Source organism: Adiantum capillus-veneris, chromosome 29 (genome assembly GCF_014529385.1).
Source record: "Adiantum capillus-veneris isolate H3 chromosome 29, ASM1452938v2, whole genome shotgun sequence".
Classification (NCBI taxonomy): domain Eukaryota; kingdom Viridiplantae; phylum Streptophyta; class Polypodiopsida; order Polypodiales; family Pteridaceae; genus Adiantum; species Adiantum capillus-veneris.
The window spans coordinates 58,268,998-58,295,142 of record NC_140959.1 but is presented as its reverse complement, the minus strand read 5'-3'; the positions used below and the strand labels follow the sequence as shown (position 1 = coordinate 58,295,142).

Genomic DNA, 26,145 nt, shown 5'->3' with positions numbered 1-26,145 from the left:
GATTACAGAAAGCTTGATTGGAACATTTCAGCTTTTCTTTTATTGCTCTTTCTCAACACAATGACGTGGCAAAATCATATTATTTGGAGGCAAACGGCAGCTTCGCCATATGGCAGTTGATTGTAGATGATTATATTGAATTTTGACAATCAATGTGATTGATCTCTTTTTCTAACCATGAGCACCCATTTGATGCATCAACAGTTCAAACGAGGTGAATCTTCATGCACACTATTACACCTTCTGATACAGATAGAAGCTTGTAAGGCCTATAAATCTGTCCGCTCACAAAAGCTTGCATGCATAACACAGACAAAAGAAAAGAGAGTAACAAAAATTCATGCCAAAACTAAACCAGATTAAAAATGCACATACCCAAAAATGTTTTGCTCCGACTGCGGCCTGAATTCAAAAATTCCTTTCAGTTCTTCACAAATCATAGCAGATTTTGCTAACATCACTACCAAGGTTGCCTTTTGACGGGCATTTTACCCATTTCAGGGTATTTTGCCCGTTTTTAACACGTGATAATGTGACCTACTCTTCAAGAAATACACTAAAATGCCCAAAAAATCATGAAATTCTACAATTTTGAAGAGTAAGGATGCCCATCAACCCCGCTCACTATTAAACTTTCTACTTGGTCTCCTTCAAACTATGAGGACAACTTCCCTCTAATGAATGCACATATTCTCAAAGCACAACTTCCTATAAGTACGTCACAACATGAGGTCGTAGAAAACTAAAGAATAAAAACACCATTTTATTAAAATATAAATAATGAATTTGCTGATGTGTGAATGGAATATTTATCCCCTGATTTTATGGACCTAGGGATAATATCAGAATTTCTGTACAGATGAATTTGTTTGGCCCATTGGGCAATTATTGCAGCTAATCGAAAAGAAATGTCTATTATTCACAAGAGCGGCCTTGCTTGCGCTGCTGCTTTCCAAGGTAAAGTCAATGCCACAGCATGAGCCCATAACTTCAAACTTTCCTTCATGTCTGCCTGATCATTACCTGACGAAACCTGGAAGTGAGGGAGAGCAGGCATTTGCGACACTGTTTCATGTTGAAATTGCGTTGATGGAGCTGCAAAAAGCTTCTGGGTCACTCTCGTCTCATGATAATGCTGTTTCAACACACAAACACCGATAAGCTTGGCTTGAACAACCTCTTTCTTCAATGCCCCTTTATTATCCGCCCCTATTGGCTAGAGGAGCCATATTAAGCACACTTTACTGAAAATTAGTAATATTAGGGAGGATTTTGCAAATCTTAGTCATTTTTGTAATGTGAAAATTGCATTAGTTTCACCATGAAAAAACCACTTAAACAATACCAAGGTTGATATTTTAAAAATTTTATTTTGATGCATTTGAAAAAATTCATTTTTGAGACTTCTTGAGGCATGAGAGCCAGCCAAGGCCCAGTAATCACATACTTTTTTAGCAAATCACAAAAAGAAACAATAAGCAAGATTCCAAGCACATCCCAAAATTGTCTATAGAGAGGGGATGGACCGGAGCATGTCTTATAATCAACTCCTGTACTCCAAAAAAGCCTTCACGTTGATTTGCATTCAAGCGTAACGTGCAACTCTAGTGAAATCACCAAAATTCCAGTAACAACTCTGGGGAACATGCACAAAAAGTCCTATCAAGGCCAATCAGCAAAAACCATAAGAAGTGTCCCAAGTCAACAATGAGTCCTATGCTATCAAGCTACCAATAAGAGTCGCAAAATGTAAACCCCTGACCATCCCCTATGTACCTTCAACCTCAACTCACAACAAAACGGCAAGCTCCTTCTGTCCAATAATGGAATGTACCATGCTAAACCAACCGACATGCAAGTGGCAGCTATGGCTCAACCTGACAAACTCGCTGGTCATCAAGGCTATTTTCAATGCAATACCTCCATATTGACCACCAAGCAAGCTGGCCACCACCTCATACAGTTGCTTTGTGATATGCTGTCTTCTATTTTGTGAGCAATATATGTGCCCCCTGTAACGCCCTGACCGGTTGCCCATCCTGCACCCAGCTAGATTCAGACCTCCTACCAAGCTTGCACCAAGTCAAGCACAACTACTCTATGAGGTGCTCTAAATACCAGATTAATCAAGGAGAAGCAGTACTACTTCTAAGTGCCTCCAATTTAATTTCTCACCCTCATCGCCAGTTGCTCATGAATTTTGCAGACTTAACATGTCTACCATTGCAGCTCTAACCGCCTGCAGCACCACCAAACCCCAAAAGGCCCCCACACAGGCCCCCTCTTTTACATGGCCGTCATCAGGTTGACCTCCCCTACAAAATATTAATAAAAGCCTCAACCACGATCATTATAGCCATAGACACATGGGAAATAATCATATTGGAAACAGAAGAGTCCAGAGTATCCGGCAAAAAACAATCTAATACGAGACAAATAACGATACCATGGTGGTTGGTTTTTAAGAGACCACGGCAAAATAGAGAAGACATGCATCTTGAAATGAGACATCAGCCACATCAAAAAGTGCAGCACACAGAACCACAAATTACCAAATGTGAACCACGTCCACAAAAAAACATATAGACGTGAGTTGATCTGTTCTGACTTCCTTTAGAACTTTCTTATGCCACAATGGCTCCGTTACTGTGCGACAGTAACAACAGCAATGCTGTTGTCATCATTCATAACAACAGCAATGCGTCACCTAAGGACTCTCACTCTTGCTCTTCATCTACGTGTCTGTGTGAATGCATGCACATTAAACATATGTGTCTTTGCGCTTATGCATGTATGTATGTGCATGCTCCAATCTTGATGCGGAAAGTGATGAGAGATAGAAACGAACCTGGTCTTTGAGAAGAACAGCGACATCATATATTCCTGAAAGCGCATCCTCTGGCTCAAGTGGCGCATGCGGGTACCTGGGCAGCTGATCCTCTTTAAATTGCAATGGCTGATCTTCTTCACAGTCACTGAGTGCCGGGTAGCCATTGTAGGTATCTTCATCATCCCAATCGCTAGCCGCAGTATAGTAATGGTAAGCTTCTTCATCTTCGCCTGCAGCGGGGCGAGAATAACCTGGATAGCGGTAGCTTTCATCTTCATCGCTATCACTCAGCGAAGAATAACCATAATTGTAAGCAAGGTACCCATTTTCCTTGTGATCTGCATCTTCGGATGGAGCAGGAACGTACCAAGGAGGGTACATGGTAAGCTCCGGATCTGCGGGAGGAGGGGGCGGCGAAGAAGAGGAAGAAGAGGAGAGAGCGCGATCGCCAACGCCAACGCCAACACCATCGCCATCGTACATGCACTGCGCGATGAGGGTGCTTGTGTCGGGAGGGGGAGACGGGGCGAAATCCGGAAAACAGGGGAGGACAATAGGGGGCAGGGGAATAACAGAGCGGTAATACCATAGCTCGTCGGCAAGATCGAGCAGAAGGGGGGGAAGCGAAGCGGAGGAAGAGCGCGACGAGGAGGAAGGCGATGTGGTGGTGGGTAGTGATGAGAAGGAGGTGGAAATTCGAGCCCAGGCCGCCATAGCCTTGGCCGGCCTTTTTTGAGGCAGCCTTCACTAATGCCTTTGCCCCCCCTTATAGGGGAGAGAGCACAGAGGCGGCTTATTTTTTGTTTAGGCCTGAAGTCAACCATGAAGTGTGCGTGATGAGCCCTTTTGCTTAAGATCATCTCTTACCCCAGACTTATTGCTGGCTTTCTTGACAGAAAAGCCTTGTGAATGCATGCGTTGTCTACACACCCATGCCAGCTTGCCCCCAATAAGCTCTTTCCACATTATTTGACAATATTGACACCTCATGAATCACATGAGGTGTATGTAGGTGCCTTTCCTCAACCAATCAATCGTCGGCGCTTGTCGTTGTTGCTCAAGTAAACAAGGTGAAGGGTCCTGTTGGCTTGCTGAAAGCCAGAGAAGATTTCAACGTTGGCCATCAAAAAGTCAAATGGATGCCTATCTCCTTCTCAAAGGCTTCTTCTAGAAAGCCCAAAACTACTTTCAACCGCGATCACCTTCGCATGATTTGTGTGTGTGTGTGTGTGTGTGTGTGTGGATTTCAAAATTGCACTTAATGCAATCTAATATGGATGCCTAAAGAACTCAATAACATATAAGTAGCTTTAGGCAGCAAGGTAGATTTGTAAACACACAAATGGGAGATTACAAAGCTGAAACATACAATTTTAAGACACAAGGGGATTGAACCAACAAAGCTATTTATTTATTCTAAAAGCACTTGGACACACAAAATAGGCACTCTTAAAGTACCTAAGCTCACAAATAGATACTTCTATTGGAGATACTCAGATACCCATGCTCATAGATGCTCATTGTGTTGGCGTAATGATGAATTATGTATGTACTTGTGTGTCACACAAGGGGAGATTTACATATTGTTTAAAAAGCTAATTTGGGCCTTGAGTAGGTGGAGTAGATTGAGGAGATGATTGTGTGTGAGTGCAACAAAACCCGCAAGGGGAGGTTTGTTGGAGTGTGGGCCTTGTTGCACCTCACATCTATGTGAAACCTCTCGTGCATGTGTATGCTTATATGTAAACCTTATGTACAAAGCCATGTAGAAACCTATGTGGAGAGTCTGATCAACAATTATGTGCAAGGTGTACAATAAGCCACTTAAAGTGCTTGCATGTGTGACAGCTCAAATATCCCTTTTATCTCTACAAAGCATTTGCTATGTACAAAGCCAATGCATAATAATCCGGTATTTACTTGGTATCAACTCTCTTTCTCTCTTGATTGAGCAATAGCATCTAATTAAGTCTTGTTAATCACATGTATTAGTGAATGCTACATTGCATTATCCACCTTAAATTCTATCAATTTGGTATCTTAGCCACAATGGTGAATAGTATATCCTAATCATTGTTGTTCAATCCTAATCTAGTCTTCTCTATGCTAGACATTGTGTGTTACACACTTAGTTGCTAATTAAATTCCATTCTCTCTAATTATTTCTATTCTAATGAGTGCACTCTTTAATCATTGCTTGATTACCAAGCATTGTCCTTGGATTAATTCATCAGGCCACTACCCTTCTTCTCGTTAATTGACATCGATTAGTGTGTCTAGATTGCTCTAATAAGCTCTCTAGTTGGCATTCACATGTGTGTGTAATTGCATGTGTATATAGTTTCATTTTCTTTGCTTTGCATCTTATTGCATCTCACTTAAATTGAGAGTTTCAATCCTAAAGTCCTGTATAGTACTTTTAAAGACCTTCGAACCACTTCAAATTGTTCTCAATTCCAACTCAAGTCACCCCTTTGTGTATATAGTTTCATTTTCTTTGCTTTGCATCTTATTGCATCTCACTTAAATTGAGAGTTTCAATCCTAAAGTCCTGCATAGTACTTTTTAAGACCTTTGAACCGCTTCATATTGTTCTCAATTCCAACTCAAGTCACCCCTTTGTGAGCGTTGGACTCAGCTCAATTGCATGTGTTTGAGACCCTCAATCAGAGATTGGATTAAGTCTACTCTTGAATCCCTTGATTGGAGGTCGTAGCTTGGTCACATAATTTTGGCTACATCTTACATTGAGTGTATGTGATTTAGCTTGACTTTTATTCTATAATCAAGAGCTTTGGTTTAATTATCTAAGTATGTGTGCTACTAGCTCTCTGATTAGGCTTCACTTAGAGCCCTCAATTCCTCTAAACAAAAGATATTAGCCCCTTAATCTCCATTGGGTGTGTGTGATCTCTCTCATTTTGTGGTGGGGAAACACTTTTCTTTTATTAAATGCAATCATTTAAGGTTAGACCATCCAGCTACCATTTTTTAATTTGGAAGTTGGTCCAAACATGCGAGCAACACAATTGAAACCATTGTTGTAGTGCCTTATTCACTGTTTGTGTAGCGGGCACATATTTTCTAGACTTGGCTCCAACTTTGCCACCCTTTCCCTTTCCATCCTTTGACTTCACTACAACATGTTGCACGGAAATCTATTTTCATATCGACGCAAATAAACGGGGTCTAAAATTTTTAGACTTCGGTATAAGTGTCGAAATAAGTGTTGGACACGTATCGTTGGAATATGCATAGGTATATTCGCCTATACCGACACCTGTACAAATGCCTAGATAGATGCCCATATTGACACCTGCACCTGCACATTTTTTTTTTAGTAGAGAGTAGTGTCATTTGTTGTTGCATGTGTTGCAGTAACAAAGGCCAATCCTCTATGCTCAAAGAAGAAGGCAGAAGTAATCGCACTTTACCTAATCAATAGAAATCTCTCCGCGTTAAAATAGATCGATATTGCATCATAAAACAGTAAAGAAGTGTTGAGCAAATGACCATAAATATGAAACACTTCATCTAGAATTTTGCAATAACCATAACCATAAGTCAAAATCATGATAACAATAACCATTACCATTGCCATAAATAAACCCAAAACTATAAGTATTAACCATAATAACAACCATAAAAACAACCATAACATTAAGTTTAAACTTAATCATTGCCATTGCCATTTCCTTAACCATAACCTTAACTTTGCAAACCCATAATCATAACCATTGTTCATAATCATCATCAAATAAGCCAAAATCTACTGGTTAATGAAATTATCACCCCTACACAAGCATTTATGTAGAGGACTTACATGAAATACCGGATGAATTTTGAGAATGCATAGGTAATGAGAGTTTGTAAGCCATATTTGTAACTCACTAGAGTATCTTAAAAGGTCCAGAATATCTCAGAAATAATGTAGGTGTTGACCCAACCATGCAACTACTTTCTGAATGCTCTGGCAGACATTAAGTTACATATTCCCCTTCCGTTAAGATAGCCTGTCCATTTTTCTCATCATCATACTTTTTGTACTTATCCCATGCTTGTGGAGCAAGGGTCTGCATATCCATGTGGTCTTGGAGGTATGCCTTGACCTGCTAAAGTTTCTCAGTTGCCAACTCCACTGTAACTAGTGATCTAAGTTGAAAACCATACATAAACATGAATAGCCTTAAACCAATTGTCACATGCTTGGCACTATTGTAAGCAAACTTCAAATTAGAAAAAATAGTATGTAATGGAAATGGTCCATGAATTTTGAGAATAGCGGAATTAGGAGAATTAAAGAGAGCATGTTTGTGAGACTGCTTTGAGAACATAGAGGGTGAATTTAACTATAGCAGTAGCAACATAACCAGTATACTTAATTAAGTTGGCATGAACAATACTTTTGCGAGAGAGAGAGAGAGAGAGAGAATCAGAGAACTTGACAACAGTTGAGGATCGGATTCATGTGGAGCCGGTCCCCCCTCCAATAGGCTTTTGTATTATAGATTCTCCCATCAAGAGAGACTTGGTATAATACAATCTTTGTGTTCCTTGTGACCTTGGTGATGCCATGAAGATGGCAAGCTTCATGCATCACGAACATAACATAGACTTTGTAAAAAGCATTAACCATCCGTGAACTCAGTCCCAAGGCCTCAAACACCTTCAAAGGTGGAGAGAGCTAGTGGGGAATGAGGGTAGGGAAGAGGAAGAAGAAACATTCATAGGAGAAAGAATTAGTTCCTCACTTATCATCACTCTTCTTGCTAGCATAGATAATAGCATAGTAATGAAGATGGAGAAGATGGCAAGCTTAAGCATTGAAGCATGGCTCTTGGTTGGATTTGCATTCCATATCCAAGAGTGTTGGTGTAGGCTCTCACTTCTCAACAAGATTGGAGAAGGAGATGGAGTTCCTCTTCCTTCACCAAGTGAGAATGTGTGAAAAATGAGAGTGTGAGAGGGTGTATACCCCCAAGCACCACCCTTGCTTGCCTTGGTTGACCCCTCCTTGTAACTCAAGCTTGAAGCTCATTGGACCCTTCTAAGCCTATCCAATCACATGCACAATGCATTTCAAGCAACATGGGTAGCATTAGGACAAGTGTCCTCCTTACCTCTTTGAGAGAGAAAGAGAGCTTGAAAATATATAGATATTTGTTGAATTGAACTAGAAGCTCATTAGACCCCTCTTTCGCCCAACCAATAGGATTCAAGGACGCCATGTGGCTAAGCATAGGGCGACAGATTTTGATGAAGAAACATGTTGCTCAAAAATACCAAGGCACAAGGAGGAGGGCCCTTTGGAGGATAGGACCCTCATATGTGTCCATGTTCTCCTTAAGAAAGGGGGTGACCTTTGGGTGAGTGGGAGGTTAAGTCAAAGATTCCCCTAACTTTGGGGCTTTCCCCCTCTTTTGTAGGGTCTCTTTTTTACTCAAGCACCTTACCCCCCATGCATGGAAAGCTTCTCACTCATCAAGCATGACAGGAGGAAGAGCAACCAATCTTTTATATCACATTCATAATGATAGATGCAATCATGGACCACAATAAAATCTACAAGTTTCTTCAACTGAAATCAGTAAGTGTTTCCATACCATACATCTCTCTTGGGGAAAGATACTTCAAGATCTTTGATCCTGGGAGGTGCTTATCGAAACTTTCTCAGTGGAGGAGGTTTACTCAGTCACTTCATTACATCTTGCTATTGGCTCTGAGAACCTTTCATATCACGCAAGGTTTTTTAATCAAACAACAAAGGTTCTTCAAAGATGAGAGCAGACAAAGACAGACGTTACACAATCTACATGTTGTATGATCGGAATAATGGTACATGAATGTACCATTATCTAGGGGGGGGGCTAATGATAGCTGTTTTTTGGCTTTCTATAATTGCCATAGTAAGCTACCTCACCCTATCAAATCACTCAAACATTTTGGTTATCCCTACCATTTCACTGTATATAGGTGTGTGTGAGTTAGGGACTTTCTCCATATTTTCTTTAAAACCCTCAATTAGCTAGTCACTGGGCTAGTTGAGCCAAAAAAATAAAAAAATATAAGTATATTATGACCCATTTGTGTGTAAATATTTCATTGTATATAGAGCCTAACTAAAAGGATTTTTTATAATTATTTTGGTATTTATTTAAATATTTATACTTAGGTGTGTGTTATTTATGCTATGTACATTGACTCACCATTACCATATTTTTTCTTACCATTTTGCATACTCTTTATTCCATATAAAAATAATTTCATGCAAGCTTCTCTTATTTTTGGTGTAACTCCATCCCAACAAAAATCCAAAAAAACTAGTTCTATTTATGTGTATATTTTTTCACTATTGTGATTTTTTCCTTCCTACATCTATTCTCTATTACTCTCATAAATTAGACCACCAAAAATATTCATCTTTCTATGGTAGACTTATAATGAGAGAGATTTATTTTGACCCCTTTATATTTTTTCCAGCTATATTATTTATATTTGACATGTACATATTTTTTTAGACCCCTCAATATTTGATTTTCTTAGTTGTACTATTCACTTATATCATGATCTCAACAATATCTTCAATTATAGACCTACCTAATAAGGTCAAGGGTATGTGGCATGCATGCATGCACCATGGGAGGCTCACTCTTGGAGGTATTCAAAAGAATCATCCAAAGAAGGACCTCACAAGGACTTTGTGCAGTGGAAAAAAACAGTCGGTTTTGTTGAATTTTTAAAGATCACATGCTCTCCGAATTTGAAAGGTGATACAAACAAAAGTTGTAGCTCGTGGGCTGAACTTTTACCTCAAATTTTTTTATATTTTTTTGAGCTACGAGCTGTGAGCTATGATTTTATTGGTGGACCCCAGTTTGTCCAAGCTATGCAGCCACAGTCCCTCTTGCACTTTATCATTTTCCTCTTTCACACACACTTCTCCACTCATCATCCCCACCTCTCTCACCACTCCTCTCTGCACCCTACCCACCTTCTTCTCAACCTTGAAGAATAAGAGAAACCATGGTGAACTCATGTCTTCTACACACACTTCCATTCCAAAATTGACCACCTAGTTTCATTTTTCCTCTTCCATATTACCCATATCTATCAAGAAAACCACAAAATTCAGCCTCTTCTCTTGAAAGACAGCACCATGTTGATTGATTACTCATATTCAATCACCTTGGCTCTCAAGGAAGGTCAAGAGTGGAGAAAAAACGTACCGTCAAAGCTAGTGGACCGTCAACAAGCGTCAAAATTGACCCTACTCAAGACACTTGGAGCATCAACATTGTAAGGAATCCATAATTTCTTACCTATTAAGAGTTTTTTCTTCCTTATTTGTACCCTACATAGATACTCCCATTGTAAATATCCAATTCCATTTGTAAATCAATAAAAATACTAACTCTACTAGTTTACTAACACTAACCTACTATGAAAAGTCCTATCACCTCCACTTCTCTCCTCTCTCTCTTCTTCATCTATCCCCACCAACTTCTTGATAATTCCAAGCAAAAGAAATTAGATAAGTGCTGAAAATGTAACCCAACCATGGTTAGAGGAGTAACCCTAGCCCTCAAAATTGCTATAAAAGGAGGGTGTAGCTAGCACAAAAATGGGGGAGCCATAAGCAAGAGCACTATGCTATAGCTTGAGAATCCAAGCTCAACCTCTCTAGAAGGAGCTCTTGAGTGGAAGCTCATTGTCTTATGCATATGCATGTGTTGTATTAGGGGTGATTAGCAAGGGAACTCTATGCCATTGTAAGAGAGAGAGTGATCATTCAATTGAGAGTAGGAAATCTATCATTTCTCCTACTAGTGTAAGCCCAACATTTGCTGAATCAAGGAGGGTGGATTTGGACTAAGCTTGGATACTTTGTCTCTCTTCCAATGTAAAGTAATGGACAACAATGATGTGTAAGTTTCTTGGTGTTTTTTTAAGTTCTTGATAGCTTGTCTTTGGGTGTTTTCATCAATTCAACCATAAATTCCACATACTGTAAGAGGGCAACAGGGTGGAGAGGACTCCCCTGGCCTTAAGACAGTGATTGGGGTGGCTTTTCTTGTGATGTGTTGTGGTGTAATTTACTCAAGCTATGTTGAACAAATACTAATCTCACTTTGATTGGTCGTGACAGATTTGTAAAAAGGTATTAATGCAACAAGCATCCCCTCCCCCTTCTCTCTCTTTCTTACATATATAATTGTGTTTGCTTGATCACGGCCGATACATTTCAAAGAAGCCCGAGCACTCTCTCTCTCTCTCTCTCTCTCTCTCTCTCTCTCTCTCTCTCTCTCTCTCTCTCTCTCTCTCTCTCTCTCTCTCTCTCTCTGTTCGCATCCAAAACTAGGTGGTGCCCCAAATTTGTGTAGGGTTAGGTTGTGGGTTTGTGTGTGTGTGTTTGTTGTTTTTTCCAACCCCAACCCAATTGAGCAGCACGGGAGCCTAGAAGGGTGCTTAGAGGCCACTCTTCTTGTTTCCCGCCCTGGACCGCCTCAGTAGCTATCGGCGCGTAGCTCTCGTCAGGGGCAACACGTTGCACTTCTCCGCACTCGATTCTGACCACCGATGCGCGCGTAGTGTCAAGATGAAACTCTCACTCTCTCTCGTACACAGTATGCTCACTCACAGACAACACTTTTTTAAAATGACAAAGGTTTTTTTCATTAAGGTCAAAAGTGGTATAAATACCTCACAATCTCAAACCCTAATGTTCCAATTTAACCATCTACTCAATCCAAATGTCAAAAATGGGATACAATCTGGAAGCTTCTGCAAGCCCCACTATTTACAAAGGTGAAATGACGGGTTTTCTCAATTAAAGAATAATTACAAAGAATAATAGTCCGCCGAGCAATCATTCTCTGTAGGGTGTGTCCAGCTGCTAACACTCCCCCCCCTCCTAGTTCATGTCGTCCCCGACATGGCAGTTGAGCTGCTTCTTTAGTGTAGGCTTTCGCGCATCTTTAGAAGGGACTCATATCGCGCATGCTGAGCCAGTAGCGTCGGGCCGAATATATATGTGCTGATGGTGAAGAAGCCAGTGTAGAAGGCTTCTTCGAATGCCTGGAGGTGATATGAAGGCAAAAACATGATTCTCTAATAAAGCGCATGTATCACCTCGTGAGAAGGCTGAGCAGACAGATCGTATGCACATCTATATGTATCTTGAAAGAAAAAGATATTGTTTGTCGCCTGGCATGGTTTGAAGGTTTCAAAGACTGCCAAAAGGGTTTTACATATTTTTCTCATCATGATGCAAGATAGGTCAGGAGAGCCAGTGAACAATTTGATGGTGCCCGTTAGGGTTTTCACCATGTATTGCTCACTTATTCTCTCGCCTACCTTCAAGCCTGGCAGCTTCAGGTAATTTAGCCAAGTGGGTTGGCTTCTCTGCAACAGCTCGTGGGCTTTCCATGTCCTCATCCTTGGTAGAGGGCAGAAACTGAGGTTATCTCTGATCACTTTAGGTGCGTCTACCAAATGGATTAAATATTGAGGATATTTTGTGAGCCATGCCTTTCTCCACCTGGGTTGAGAATCCACTATCAGCTTGACTCCTTCATGCTTGGAGATATCTGCTTTGTACAATGGCACTGTTGGCTCCTCTTTGATCCGTTTGTTGATCATAGCAGCTTCATAATTTAGCAGAGGATATTGAAGAGATGGTTGTAGCCATTCACGCCAAAGGTTACTGGCATCTATCTTCTGAATAGTCATCGACTTAAACACCCTCTGCTCCCACTCCAATGCTTCTCTGGCTGTGTCTTTAACTGCCGCTTCTATGGCCTTCTGCAGCTTTTCTTCTTCTCCTTGTGTCAGATCCTGGGGCTCTTGTGAGGGTCCCACAAGGATTTCCCCTTGCATGGTGGTGTCCACTGGATCTGACACATTCTCTATGTCGATCCCCTCCATTGCTGCTGGCCCGGTGCTAAACTGCTGCTCTTCCGTTTGCTGTTGGCGTCTCAGCTCTTCTATCTGCTTCTGAAGTGTCTTCTTTTCCTCTTTCGCTTGCTCTCCCATGTTTACTAGGAGGTCGTTTAGATCTGCATTTATCTTTTCCGCCTCCTCAAGCTTCCTCTTGATGGCTTAGTTTTCTGCTTGCCATCTCTGAAAATCCTCATCCATCTTGCTTTTTATGGATTCTAGCTCATTTTGCATGGCTTTGTTCTCTTCTTCCAGGCAGTTCTGCATTACCATAGATCCCTCAGCCAGCATCAGCCTTTGCCTCTTCTCCAGTGTTAACTCCTTTTGGAGATCCTTCATTTGTTCTTCGTATAGCTCAGTCTCTGAAGTCGTGCCAATCGAGCTAGCAGCTTGGACTCTGGCCGAAGATGCTCTTAGCTGTTGGATGGTCTGATCTTTTACTTTAATCTGGCATTTTAGTTCTATTACCTCATCCTGGCTTGCCTCATGTTCTATCTCTGCCTTTTCCTTGGCATTCCTCAGTGTTTCCACTTCTTTGGACTCTTCAACAAGTTGTAGAGTCAGGTTGTCCCTTTCTCTCTCTGCGTCTATCAATGACTTGTTGATTTTCTTGTATTCTTCCTCTGCTCTTTGAAGCTTGTGTTCGGCTGCCTGATTTTCTCGTTCCATCTCCTGGAATCTTTGTAATGCCGCGTCCAAACTAGCTTGCAGCTTTGTTTGCTTGTCCATATTCTCTTGACCTTGTTTTTGTAGTGAGTCGACTTCAGCCTTGATCTGAACATCATTGGTTTTGAGATTATCAATCTCACTCTCTGTGGCCATTGATCTTGCTCTGAGCCCGGTTAGCTTTTGCATCACCACTTCCCAATCATTGGTTGGTGGCTGTAGGTCCACTGTATCGATGGCCATCTCTTTCAATTCCACTAACCAAAGGCTCTGCATCTGTTCCTTGGGCCTTGTGCTTGTCAACTCAAAGGCCACAGTAGCTGCCTCTTCTCGAGAGTAACCCGTAGCTAGTAGATCAAGAAATATTCTGAAATTCTTTTCTTCTGGATCTAGCTTCTCCTCTTTCGGTTTAGCTTCTTCTTTCTGCTCTTACTCTTGGCTCTTCTCTTGCTTGGAATCTTCTTGTTCATCCTCCTTTTGTTGGGTTTGTGGAGGGCCAAGGGGAGGTGGTGATGGCAGTGGGCTGGATTCCGGGCTTGACAGTGGAGTCGATGGCTTCTTCTTGAAATCCCGGTTCGCCTTGGTCTTTCTCTCTCTTTCTTGGCCTTCCTGCTCTTCTAGCAGTTGCCATCTTACTTCATCCACTTCTTCTTCTGTAAAAGGGACATTCGGGATATTTTCTGTTGTACCATCTAAAATCTCAAAGTTTCTGATATAGTCTTCAAATCAATCTCGGTGCACCCTATGAGATGATCTCGACATAGCTTCCAAGGATGGCTTCCACAACTCGCTCAAATCTGCCTTGAGTGCTCTTTCGGCTCTGAAGCTTTCCATTAGTCGTTCTAGCCGCGCCGCTTTCTGTGACTTGGTCTCTTTGATTGGCACTTGTAGACTTTCTTTCTTTCCTTTCTTCGACTCTGGCAGCTCTTCTAGCACGGTCTCTAATCGGCGCTTCAATCGTGTGGCTACCCTGGGTGCTTTGGGCGGTTCCTCTTCTTTATCTTCTTTCAGCTTTAGCCAATCATTCTGTGAAGGAGGTTCAGTCCAGTTTCCCTTGGCATGTAGTGCTCCATAGACCACTTTTGTTATCAGCTCACCCGGTACAATGTAGGTAGGATTTTTATTTCCCATCTTCACCAGGTTGTCATGGATGTAAGCAGCATAGTTGGTGCATTGCCCAGGTGAAGGTGTTAGCAATGGCTCCAGGTGGCATCCTGTACTTTTGTGGACGCTTTGTACACATGTGGAAGTATTGGTTGTAGAGTTGGCTCATGATAGCCACTCTTGGGTTTGCAATATCTTCAAATGTGTAATTGTTCTTCTTTTCTGAGTAGACTTTGACTTCATCTCTCCTCTTTGCCACACTATCTCCCTTGTTGGAGATGTCAAGTGTCGCTGCCACCACCCTCTCTGTGATGACAATCATGGTATCTGGCTTGCCCTGCAGATCGGTGACTTGGGCCACTCCATCTTCTTTGATAGTGGTTACAAATTCCCACACTCTTTTGATGTCAATTCCCACTGGCAAAGCTTCAAAGTAGTTGTGTAGATCCAACTTTTCTAGGTAATCCCCCATCTTGCTTCTGACAAATTCATCGAGCTCCCGTGGTATCATGGGTAGCTCTACTGCATTTTCTTCAGGATCTTTGAATACGCCTTGGTAGATTTTCAAATCATTGGACTCTAGAAAATCATCCTGTATCCATGTGCTTCTGGGCTTCAGAGTTCCTTTTGGGATCACAAACGGCTCCACTTCTTCTAAGTAGTCTTTTATTGTCATCCTCTTCTTCTTTGCAGGTGATTTTGCGGCTGCCATAGATCCTGTTGCACTCAGTAGTCCGAAGTTAGCGTTTTTTTCATATTAGCTGAAAAACTGAGTTCTAACTATCCAAATGACTTGAAAATTGAAAATAAAACTTAAAAGTAACTAGGGAAACTCTTCATGTGCTCACAGTAGCTTTCTGGCTCAAATTTATCATTTAGACATCCTACGTGTAGAATGCCTACTTTGCCTGTTTTTGGTGAAACTTGGTTGGCTCGTGGTCCTTGGCCTGTGCAACATGGCTATGTGATTGGAATTCGGTTTCGGCATCAAAAAGTGCAATTCTGGGCAGATTCAAGCTTTAGGCTCACAAATTGGGTAGAATGTCCTCAACAGAGGAAATATGATATTCAAATAGGTTGAAATTTGATATACAAGCTTCTTGCACCATGTTAATGGCTCCCATGAAGTCAAATCCTGCACAGTAGGTCAAAATCATACTAGAGACATCCTACACGTAGGATGTCTTTTTCATCAAAATTACTTGAAATTGATTCTGGGGTTAGCCCTTAGCATGTGGAACATGGCCCTGCTCTTGGATTTTGATTTGGACAAGAATTGGTGTTGGTAAGAGCATGTGTAGTGTTTTTGGGCTCACAAAGTGCATCTTGGAGGTGTATGGGGCCAAATGTGATGAGAATGGCTTGAAACTTGATATATGAGCTTAGGAAGGTGTTATAAGGATATCTGGAACTGAAAAATGCCAGCTGGGGGCCAAATTGGTCATTTAGACATCCTACGCGTAGGATGTCTATTTCATCATTTTTCACATAGGCTCCCACAAATAGCTTGGCAATGTGCTCATGAGTATATTGTGCAAATTTCATGTGATTTGGACTAGTTTGGTAGGTCTATAGCCCATTATTGCCTCTATGCTTTGACTTTGCGTTTTTTGATGCATATGAGGTCAATTTTTGTCCAAATGTGATGAAACTTGGTGGCTAGCATGTACAGGCTATTCAGAAGCTGTGTGTGATAAGAGATGTTGAGTTTGGTCCCCAGAATTGGCCTTGAGGCATCCTACGCGTAGGATGTCTCCTGATGAAATTTACATTGGAGGTGCTATTGGTACCTGCCCTGAGCCCCTCTGAGTCCCTTTTAAGCCCTATTTTAACAAAAAAGTCAAATAGATAGAACGAAACTCCCTGTGTGGATTTCAGAGCCTCTGAGCCGTTTTCTGACTCTTGGAGTGCTTTTCAGCGATGAAATTTCTTGATGTTGGTCTCCATAGCTTCACGGTCCCTTGGGGATCCTCGCCATATGGTTTTTGTCCACTTGGCTTCATCGGAGCTCCGTTTGGCAATTGGTTGCTTTGGAAGCGCTCGTGGTTGCGTTTACATGTCGTTGATGACTTGTGGTGGTCTACCACCATAGGACTTGGTTGTTGATGGTCTAGCAAATTAGCCGCTCGTGAAGTTTGGTGGCAAACGGACATGCGGTTTGGCCGTGAGAGCTAAGTGACGCTTTGTGTGTCTGATGCCGTTTCTGAAATTTAGTGCTGCTTCGGGTCTCCTTATGGCCTTGTGGGCTATATAAACTTGTCGAGTATGTCGAGATGCTCCTACCCATGAGTTTTGGTAGCATTTGGGCGCCTTTCCCCCGATTTACCATTTGGTGGCCTCTTGCAGGGCTCTAGAAGTTAGGGTTTTTTTCGATGGTTTTCTACCGCCTTTGGGCATCCAAGAGTGGTCTTCTATGCTAGGGTAAGCCGCCGATGAAGCCTCATTGCTTTTGGGTTAGCCGTTAGGTGGTCACTTCTACCCGTAGGTCTCTATTGCCCTCTTCCCGTGTTAACCCTACGCTAGTTTTCGCGACAAAACAACAAACATGCGTGAAAAGCTCAAGGTGGTGAACCTACCTCTCATGTCTGGAGCCTGTCGGGTGGTATTGCGCGTCATAGAAGCCGGTGGCAAGAGCTCTCTCTCAAAAGGCAATAGTAAAAATGAGCTTAAAATGAAGTGAAAAAATCTTATAATGGGGGTCTCCAAACCACTTTTCATGAAATTTGACATGTGCTCCCAACATCTTGCAAGATGCGGTTTAGGCTCCAAAAATTCTTGATTTGGACTCCATTTGCCCAGTTTTCGAGAAATTTGACGTTTCGGTCAAAATCTGGCCAAAACACGCTTTCCGCTTCATTCACATAATTGCACCCCCATTGTACCATGGGTTGTCCTATAGTCACTGATTATCCCCATATTTTTTGTTTTTCATTAGGACTATTTTTTCACTTGCTTTTTGTATTTTAAAAGTTTTTCTATCGATAATTAGTATAATTAAAAGAAAAATAACAAATCAATCCCCAAAAATCATAATAACTCAAAAATATCACCGCAAAACACTATATACACTCACATGCAATTTTTATGGCCGAATTTCTCCGTTTTACCAATATTTTGCCCAAAAGATGACTATTTTTACGTATATACACACACCTAGGGGCTTGATTTGGCGTTTGGTCCCATATACTTGTAGATTCATGCTGTATAAGGGCATATGTACTTGGGTTAGTCAAGAAAATTTCGCAATCAAACGACAACCTATTAAAATAGTCGAAAAACATGCCCTTTTTTGCTCTTTTTTCCATTGGGTCCGCATTTGAGAATGCCTCCCCCCCTCCTAGCTGGAGTCCTCCCAGACGACAAGGTATCGCCTCGGAGTATGTGCCGTGCATGCAGTGAAAAATTGTGCTAATGCTCGGCCGTGTAACGTGGCCCTATATGATGCATACTCGGTCAATGCATGGAAAAATCAATGTTGTGCAAGAGGAGGGTATAAGCAAGATGTTTATTGGCATTCGCCGGCTAGGTTTCCTGTTGGTTGTTGATTTGGTTGGGATATTTTCTTTGCGAGTAAAATTTGTAACTCCACCGCTCTCTGTTTGATCGTCTTTTGTGCAAAAGTCGCTTGGTTTGCCGCTATAGTCGATATAGCCATGGTTGTCTCCTTGGGGAGAATTGTCGTGGCGGAATTGGCCGTAGTCCTTGTCTCTCTTGCTTTCCATTTGTAGCTTTTCTTTGGAGATTTTTGTAGGCTTGTTGCTACTTCCACGGTTGTCATTGTTTTGCTATTGATTGGCACCCACATAGATCGGTGTGCTGGTTTCATATGTTGTGTGTGTCTGCATGCCGATGTTGCTTGTACTGAAGGGAGTTCCTGTTGCTTTGGTTTCGGGATCCAAATGCAAGTCGCATTTAAATTTTTACTGAGCATTATCTTTGGGATCCATATGTGTTTTATTCCCTTGGCTTTTGGTTGAATTCTTTTCTCCTTTTGACTCATGCTGTTGTAATGTGGTTTGTCTGCCATGTTACCTCTATCCTTCCGCACCCATACTTGTTTTTTACGTGTTTCTAACCTTGATCTTTTCACTGCGGTCTGTGTTGTTTTATGCTTGTAGGGAACATGGTTGGCAGTCCCCTGTTTGTGCGCCATGGGTAGCGTGTTGTTCTTCAGTGGCACCCATTCTTTTGGTTCTTTATCCGGTGATTGCATTGCTGCCAGCTGATTCTTTTGGGGTTGCTACCACCTATTGTTCTTGTGTATGCCGAATTTTGACTGCATCCACATTCCAATCTATCTGCACATTATACTCTTTTGCCAAGGTTTTCCCAACAACATGGGGTGTTGTGTGCTTTCATCCTCAACCACATAAAACTTGTGGGTAAATATATGGATGTACTTGTACATGCAATATAGTCCAGCCCACTGTTTTTAGCGAATGTGATGTACTACTTTCCAGCACTTGTGGAGTAGGATGTAGTTGACCTGTGGACTTGAGCTGTTTGTATAATTTGTAAGAGATCAGATTTGCTTGAGCTCTAGAATCAAGCAATGCCGTCGATTCAACTTGATTGCTACCCACTTTGACTGCAATAATTGGCTCCACTATGTCTTCATCAAAATTTGTTAGTTGAATAGCATTTATTTGCAATGGTGATCCACATTGTTGTTGTTGTCGTAGAAGCCGTCTTTTTGCAATGCGTTCTTTTGCTTCTGATTGGGCTTCTTCTCGTACCCTCTGTCTCTCCTTCATCCGTTGTTTTTCTTGATGGATTTGTTGAAGCATATCATGTGTTGGTGGTAAATGATATTTTTTTAATCGACACCCACTAATCCAATTTGGCATTTCTTCACCTGCTAATGTAGCAAGCTTGACAGCTCCACTTTGTGATAAGTCACTAATCACAAAGGGTCCCATCCCTCGCTTTTTAAGTTTCTTGGCATGTTGCTTCAAGGTATAAACAAGCACATAATCACCTGTTTTGAACTCTTTCGTGCGCACATGCTTGTCAAAAAACTATTTTTGTCTTCTCTCTTTAGCATAGATCAAAGCTACAGCTCTCAGTCGTAGTTCATCTAGCTTTTCAAGATCATCTATTCTTGAAGAGAGCTCATACCCTGTCCATTCTAAGCGTTTTGCCACTCGTAGAGTTGGAATTAAAAACTCTATGGGTAATATAGCATTTAGGCCAAACACCATGTTGTACGGTGTTGTTCCTATTGATGTTTTGTAAGCTACCCTGTATGCCCATAGTGTTGAGTGTAACTGCTGATCCCAGTCTTTCCTTGACTCTGATACAATTTTAGTCAGAACAGTGCATAGTGTTTTATTTGTGGCCTCAGCTTGTCCATTTGCTTGTGGATGATATGGAGCAAATTTTCTATGTATGAGCATGAATTCCTCTAGTAGATATTCAATGACTTAATTAAGAAAATGTGTTCCTCAATCACTGACAATTTCTATTGGTAAGCCGTATCGTACAAAGACATTCTCATACAAAAATTGTGCAGTGGTTCTTGCATCTACTTTTTGTGTTGCCTTGGCTTCCGTCCATTCTGTGAGATAGTCCGTAGCCACAATGATATATTGGGTATGGGTGCGATATGCAGGGGGCGAAATAGGCCCCACAAAATCAATGCCCCATTTTGCAAATGCCCTTGCTCCCATCATTGGCCGTAGTGGCATCTCATCTCTCTTTATCGACACTTTGGTGCACTAACATGCGTCACAACGCTTTACAAACTCCTCAGCATCCATATGCAATGTAGGCCACCATATTCCTGCGGTTAAGATAATTTTTGCAATCTTATCGCCTGAAAAATGGCCTCCACTTATGCCTCCATGTGCGTGTTCTAGAATCAGCACCAGGTATTCACTTTCACTTGCACATATTCTAAGTTGATTGTCCTTTCCTCACTTATATAGTTGATTACCAATTAAATTAAAATCGCGAGCCTCTAGCTCTATAGCCCTTTTCCGTGCTTTTGTTATGTTTTCAGGAAATGTTCTTGTTGTTAAGAAATCAATGATATATTGACTCCATGCAGGTGCAATGTTTACCTGAAACAACGTCGCGTGATCCTCTGGTCGTTTGGCACAACATATATTACAATTGTTAACATAAGCATGTGTGTCAGCATACATAGTGAGAGGCGGAAGTGAAAAAAATAGACCCGGTGGCCTCTACACCAAGACTATGCACAATGGCCTCATCATGGGGAATACACAATAGGGACACCACCTAGAAAGATATGCGGCTAGGACGCATACATATACACAATGAAGCATGCATGGAAAACAATTTCAAGATCCATGCCCAAATGTGGAATGGGGTGGTCGGAGAATAAGGTGAGAGGAGTGGTGAGTGAGTGAGAATGGGCTCGCTACGCGTGCATGTAGTAAGGAAGATAACGAGGTCAGGGATACATGCAAGTATGCTCACTTCTCATACAAAAGGTGGCGAATCCGCACACCTTAAGATGGAAGTAGCAAGATGATAGGAATATGAGAGGGAGAGTGTGTGTGTGTGTGTGGTGGCGAATCCGCACATCTTAACATAAGCAGAAAAAAAATGGCAAGGAACAAGCATATACCATACTCACAATGAGATGTATCCAAAGCGACACAAAGTATGGCACCAAGATGGAGTGTGTTGATTGCTTGCAAAAGATGAATACAATAGGTAGCGTATGGCAGAAAAATGAGAAGGGAACAAGATCGTAGGAGGCATAATGGAGAGATGGGAGTTGATGGAGAGGAATATCACGAGTGTGTCCACCCTTCTTCTTCTTGAAATTGTGCCTTCAACCCTTAATTACAAGTGGTGTGAAGGTGTGGTGCTCATCTTTTGTGCATGGTGATGGTGATGATGATGGTGTTGTGATTATGTGATTCGGGTTCATGCTACAAGCATGTAGCACAAGAGTGTGTATGGATAGGTGTGTGTGAGTGTGTATCTCTCCCCCCCAAGTGAGCTCTCATGGCCTCCTTATATAGGGAAGGAGGGAAGGATTTAGCAATATTTCTATTTGAGGTGAGTGTCCCACTTTGGTGACTAGGAAAATGGGGTGCATGTGACTGTGGCTCCCATCTTGTCTCCTCATTATTTAAAATACCAGAGTCAATAGAGAGAGAAAAAGAGATAATGTGGGTAGGATGTAGAGGATAGGAAATATTTACAATAGTCTAGCTTTGGATAGACATAAGCTTATTAGGGAGAGAAGAGAGAGGTAAGAAAATTATAAGAGAGGTTGTCGAAGGTGGATATTTGTTGATGAGGATGGATCCTCCAAAAATGGTGATAGAATTACTCTAGACTAGCCAATACCTCATTAAAAGAGCCTTGTCTCTTGTAATCATGCTTGAAGACTTGTAGAACCATAGCCATTCTAGAAGGAAGAAAAGTGGGGATGGCCTGTGTCACCATTACACGAGAAAACTGGGGTCCACTACAAAAATCATATCTCCGTGTTCATAACTCCAAAAATTCTGAAAAAAATTGAGCTAAAAGTTGAGATCACGAGCTACATCTTTCATGTTGAACGCTCCTTCAGATTCGGGGTTCTTCTTTACTTAAAAAATTCAGCCAAATAATGTATTATTTGTGGCTGCAAAAGTCTTTTGGTGGTCCCCTTTGAGTAGACTTCCTTCTTGCCTTCAAGTGTAAGCTCCTTCATGTGTATGAAAACATGACCTAGAGTGTTGAAAAGATTGACAATCATCTAGATGGAGGTATTATTGAAATTTGAAAGTGGGGTTGAGGTTTGAAAATGAAAACTAGTGAATAAAATATTTGGTAGAGTGGACTAATATATATACATGAAAAAAATATATTAGAAAATACTAGAATATATATATATTTAATATTTTTAAGGTCAAAAGAGAGATCAACAAAGAAAGCTTACTTATTATGCTACATCGTGATTGATCCGCATAAGTATTATTTATTTAATAAAGGCTAAAACGTTTGTGAAAAAGGGAAGAAAAAAATCAAAAGTAACTTATATAATAGGAAATATTTTTGGTAAAAGAGAAAAAAAATATGGGGGGTTCCCATGCATGGAAAAGCATGCCTCAATAGTTGGCCAATAAACCCCTAATTGTTTCAGTCTCTGGTGTGTTTTCATTGTTGAACGATGAAATGCACAATCCTGGACGTGTGCTTCTTCAAGATAACACTCGAATTCCTCCGGATTTATAAATAATCGTAGAATCTGGTCCGATCCTAGATGATACAGTCGTCCTTCAAAATCAACTGGAAGTTTTTTGTTTGTCGAATTGTTTATTGTTTGGATCTGTCTTCCTTGTTATCAAATCTACCTCCAAAGGAAAGAATGCTAACAATTTCCTGAGACCATTTGGGTATCATTTCAATATTGAAAAGATAATCATCAGGTATGTCATCATCTACTCCTTCAGGAGCTTCCCCGTTTTGCAGCCTTGAAAGATGATCCACCCGTAGATGAGTTTTACCCTTTTTGACCACCACTGTGAAATCAAAATCTAGCAATATAATAAACCAGCGTACGATTCTCCCCGTATTGCATGGTTTATTTACCAGATACAAAAGAGCTTGATGATCTGTGAAGAACACAAATTTGTTTGCGAGCAAATAATGCCAAAATTTCTTTACAGCATAAATCATTCCTAACCCCTCTCTTTCAGTGGTTGTGTAGTTCTTTTCTACGCTATTTAGCTGTTAGCTTGCATAACAAACTGGAAAATCCATTGTTCCATCTCCAGGTTGAACCAGAATACTCTCAATTGCATATGCAGAAGCATCAATGTGAACATGGAATATCTTTTCTCAATCTGGTGCTTTAAGTACAGGTGCTGATACACGGTTTTCCTTAAGCTTTTGGAATGAAGTTTCACACTCCTCAGTCCAGTCAAAACTGATTAACAAACGATACAGAGGTTGTGCAATGACTGCATACATATGTATGAATCTTCGATAATATCCGTAGTGTCCCATGAAGGATTGTATTTGTTTCACATTAGTAGGCATGGGCAAGTCTACTATGACTTTGATTTTGTCTAGGTCAGTGGTTATGCCATTTCTTGAGACAATATGTCCTAAGATGCGGCCTTGTCTAACCATAAAAATGCACTTTTCCGGGTTAAGACAGATTCGATATGTTCTGTATTTCTCAAATACCTTTTGTAAATGGTCAATATGTTCTTCTCGTAGAAGGGAGTGTACACAGAGATCATCCATATACATTTCTAAGAATATTCTCAGGTATTCTTTGAACGCATGAGTCATTAACCTTTGAAAGGTAGCTGGGGCATTGGTTAAGCCAAAAGGCATAACTCTATACGCATATATTTCCCATTCTGTGGCAAACGCTGTTTTGTGTTGATCCCTATTGCAATTGCTAGTTGGTTATACCCTGAAAACCCATCTAAAAAGGAATAAGATGGTTTTCCAGCCACCCTCTCAAGTACATGTTCTGTGATCGGCAAGGGATAATTATCCCTTATGGTGGCTGCATTTACTTTTTTGAGATTCACACACACACGCAGCTTTCCATTTTTTTTGGGGACAACCACAATGGGTGACACCCAATCTGTATGTTCGATTTCATAGATGAATCAGCATCCATCAGCTTATCAATCTCCTCTTTGATTCATTTAGCAAATGTGTCATTATATGTGTAAGGACACTGTTTGCTAGGTTTGGCATCTGATTTCAAAGGAATTGTATGTTGGCATATCGATGGATCAAATTCTTTGAGGTCTTTGTAGGACCATGCAAACACATCTTTATACTTCTTGAGAAGTTGTGTTAGCTGTTCTTCTCCTTTAGGCTCTAAATCAGTTGCTATATAGACCGGCTGAGGATTTTCATCTGGCGCAGCGAGGTTTATCCGTTTCGCATTTTTCGGCCCATCGTAAGATTCTTGGTTTATCCTTTCCCTGACTGGTGGTGTCATTATGATTTTTCTGTCCTGGATGGTGAATTTTTTATAGTGGGATGGTACATTCATGTTTCCTTTTTCTGACTCCTCCTTACCATCACTTTCTCCCTTAGTCGTCCATACCTCTCGTAATGACCGTTTTAGTTCTTGGTATTTCTTTTTGCGCTCCATTTTGGTCCACTATGGGTCTTTTGTTTTTTCTTGTTTTGATTGTTGAGTTTTTGTTGATTTTGTTTCTGTTTTAGCCTTCCGTACCTGTTTTATTTTCTCTTGCATTCCTTCCCTTCAAACTTTTGAGAATCTTCCTGATATTTGTTTTTTTACACAATCCTCTGCTTTGACAAGCATCAGATAGTGAGTTTTATTTTTTTATCTTGGGCATCAGGTTTTCTCTCTTTTTGTTTTCTGCTCGTTTTTTCCTATAGCGTTCCTGGCGTCTAGGGTGCTGATTGGCAAAATCATAAAACTTGATATTCGCTGTTTTCTTCCCACGCTCGCTTGAGCTGTCTGAACACTCGTTATCTGCATTGTCATTTACCTCCAGATGCTGAGAGAAGTTATAAAACTCTTCTTGTTCTAGTGGTTCTACATTTTTATCTCCTACTGGTATAAGGCTTACCATGTAATAGGGTAGCACATCATAGCCATCCTTATCCCAAAATTTTGTCGTTGGGCTATCTGTAATGGTACAGACATCCAATGTTGCTAGTATGTGTTCCCATTCCAGAGGTTCTAAGGTATCTTCAGGAAAAGGTTCCGGAATATAATCCTTTTCCTCAATAGCTCTTTCTAAGACGCATTCCTCTCTTTTTAAGCTCCCATAATGTGAAGCTCCGCACATCCATAGCTCTTTTTTTGGCCCTAATCATGTTGGGAGTTCGGACCCTGCCAATGTAGCTGAATCAAACTCTTCCACTGGTGTCTGGTTCACATCTTTGTAACTATGGTCTTTCAGGTGTATTTTGGTTGTAGTCTCGCCATGTCTGAGGTATATGTGGTCGTGACCCCAATCCTGGACCATCTTTAATTGTCTCATGAATGGTCTTCCCAAGATGATCTCGTAATTGTTCTTTTTGCCGAAATCGACTATTGCAAATGTATGCTCATACTCGATTCCGCACGAGGTGACAATTACTTTTTCTAAGAGTCCTAGAGGCTTTTCCATGAACCCATCTGCCAGTTGCAATTTCATTCTGGTAGCTCTCAAAGGCGGTTTTCCCTATTTTTTTCTAGATTTCCTTGGTGGCGATAACGACTTCGGCTCCACTGTCAAGAATAGCTTTGGAAACTGCTCCTTGGAATTCTACTGGTAGTGTGGTGTTTCCATCTTCTCCCTCGCAATACTCTCCAACCTTGTTTAAAGGTACTGGCGTGGTGTTTAATTGAGGCTTGTCCAATTCTCCGATCCCTTCTTGAAGCTTCGAGGTGGGGTCTTTTACTCCAAAATTTTTTAAGCATTTGCCTACGGTGGTCCACATGTTTGGTCGTAACCTCAGGAGTTCGGCTAATGTGATTGTGCATGCCACAGGGGTGGACAATAACTCAATCAACCCTTGTGAATCCATACTCTGTTAGAAGAAGTCTTTGAGATGGGATTGCTCTCACCTTATACTTTGCTTCATATTACCCTAGGTAAGAGGGTAGATTTTTTAGCAAGTCTGGTTGGCTGTGTCCCAAACTAATCGAC

At 41.1% G+C, this 26,145-nt stretch overlaps 1 protein-coding gene across 1 annotated transcript; it reads right to left on the bottom strand.

The window, feature by feature from the left end:
* Window positions 1-743: 743 nt before the first annotated feature.
* LOC147419258 (uncharacterized) lies at window positions 744-3,583 on the bottom strand. The gene is made up of 2 exons (XM_086506045.1): window positions 2,849-3,583; window positions 744-1,135 (listed from the first exon to the last, which is right to left on the bottom strand). Exons 1-2 carry the CDS (start codon window positions 3,542-3,544, stop codon window positions 920-922), a joined length of 912 nt encoding a protein of 303 aa, XP_086362171.1. The 5' UTR covers window positions 3,545-3,583; the 3' UTR covers window positions 744-919.
* Between the last annotated feature and the right edge of the window lie 22,562 nt (window positions 3,584-26,145).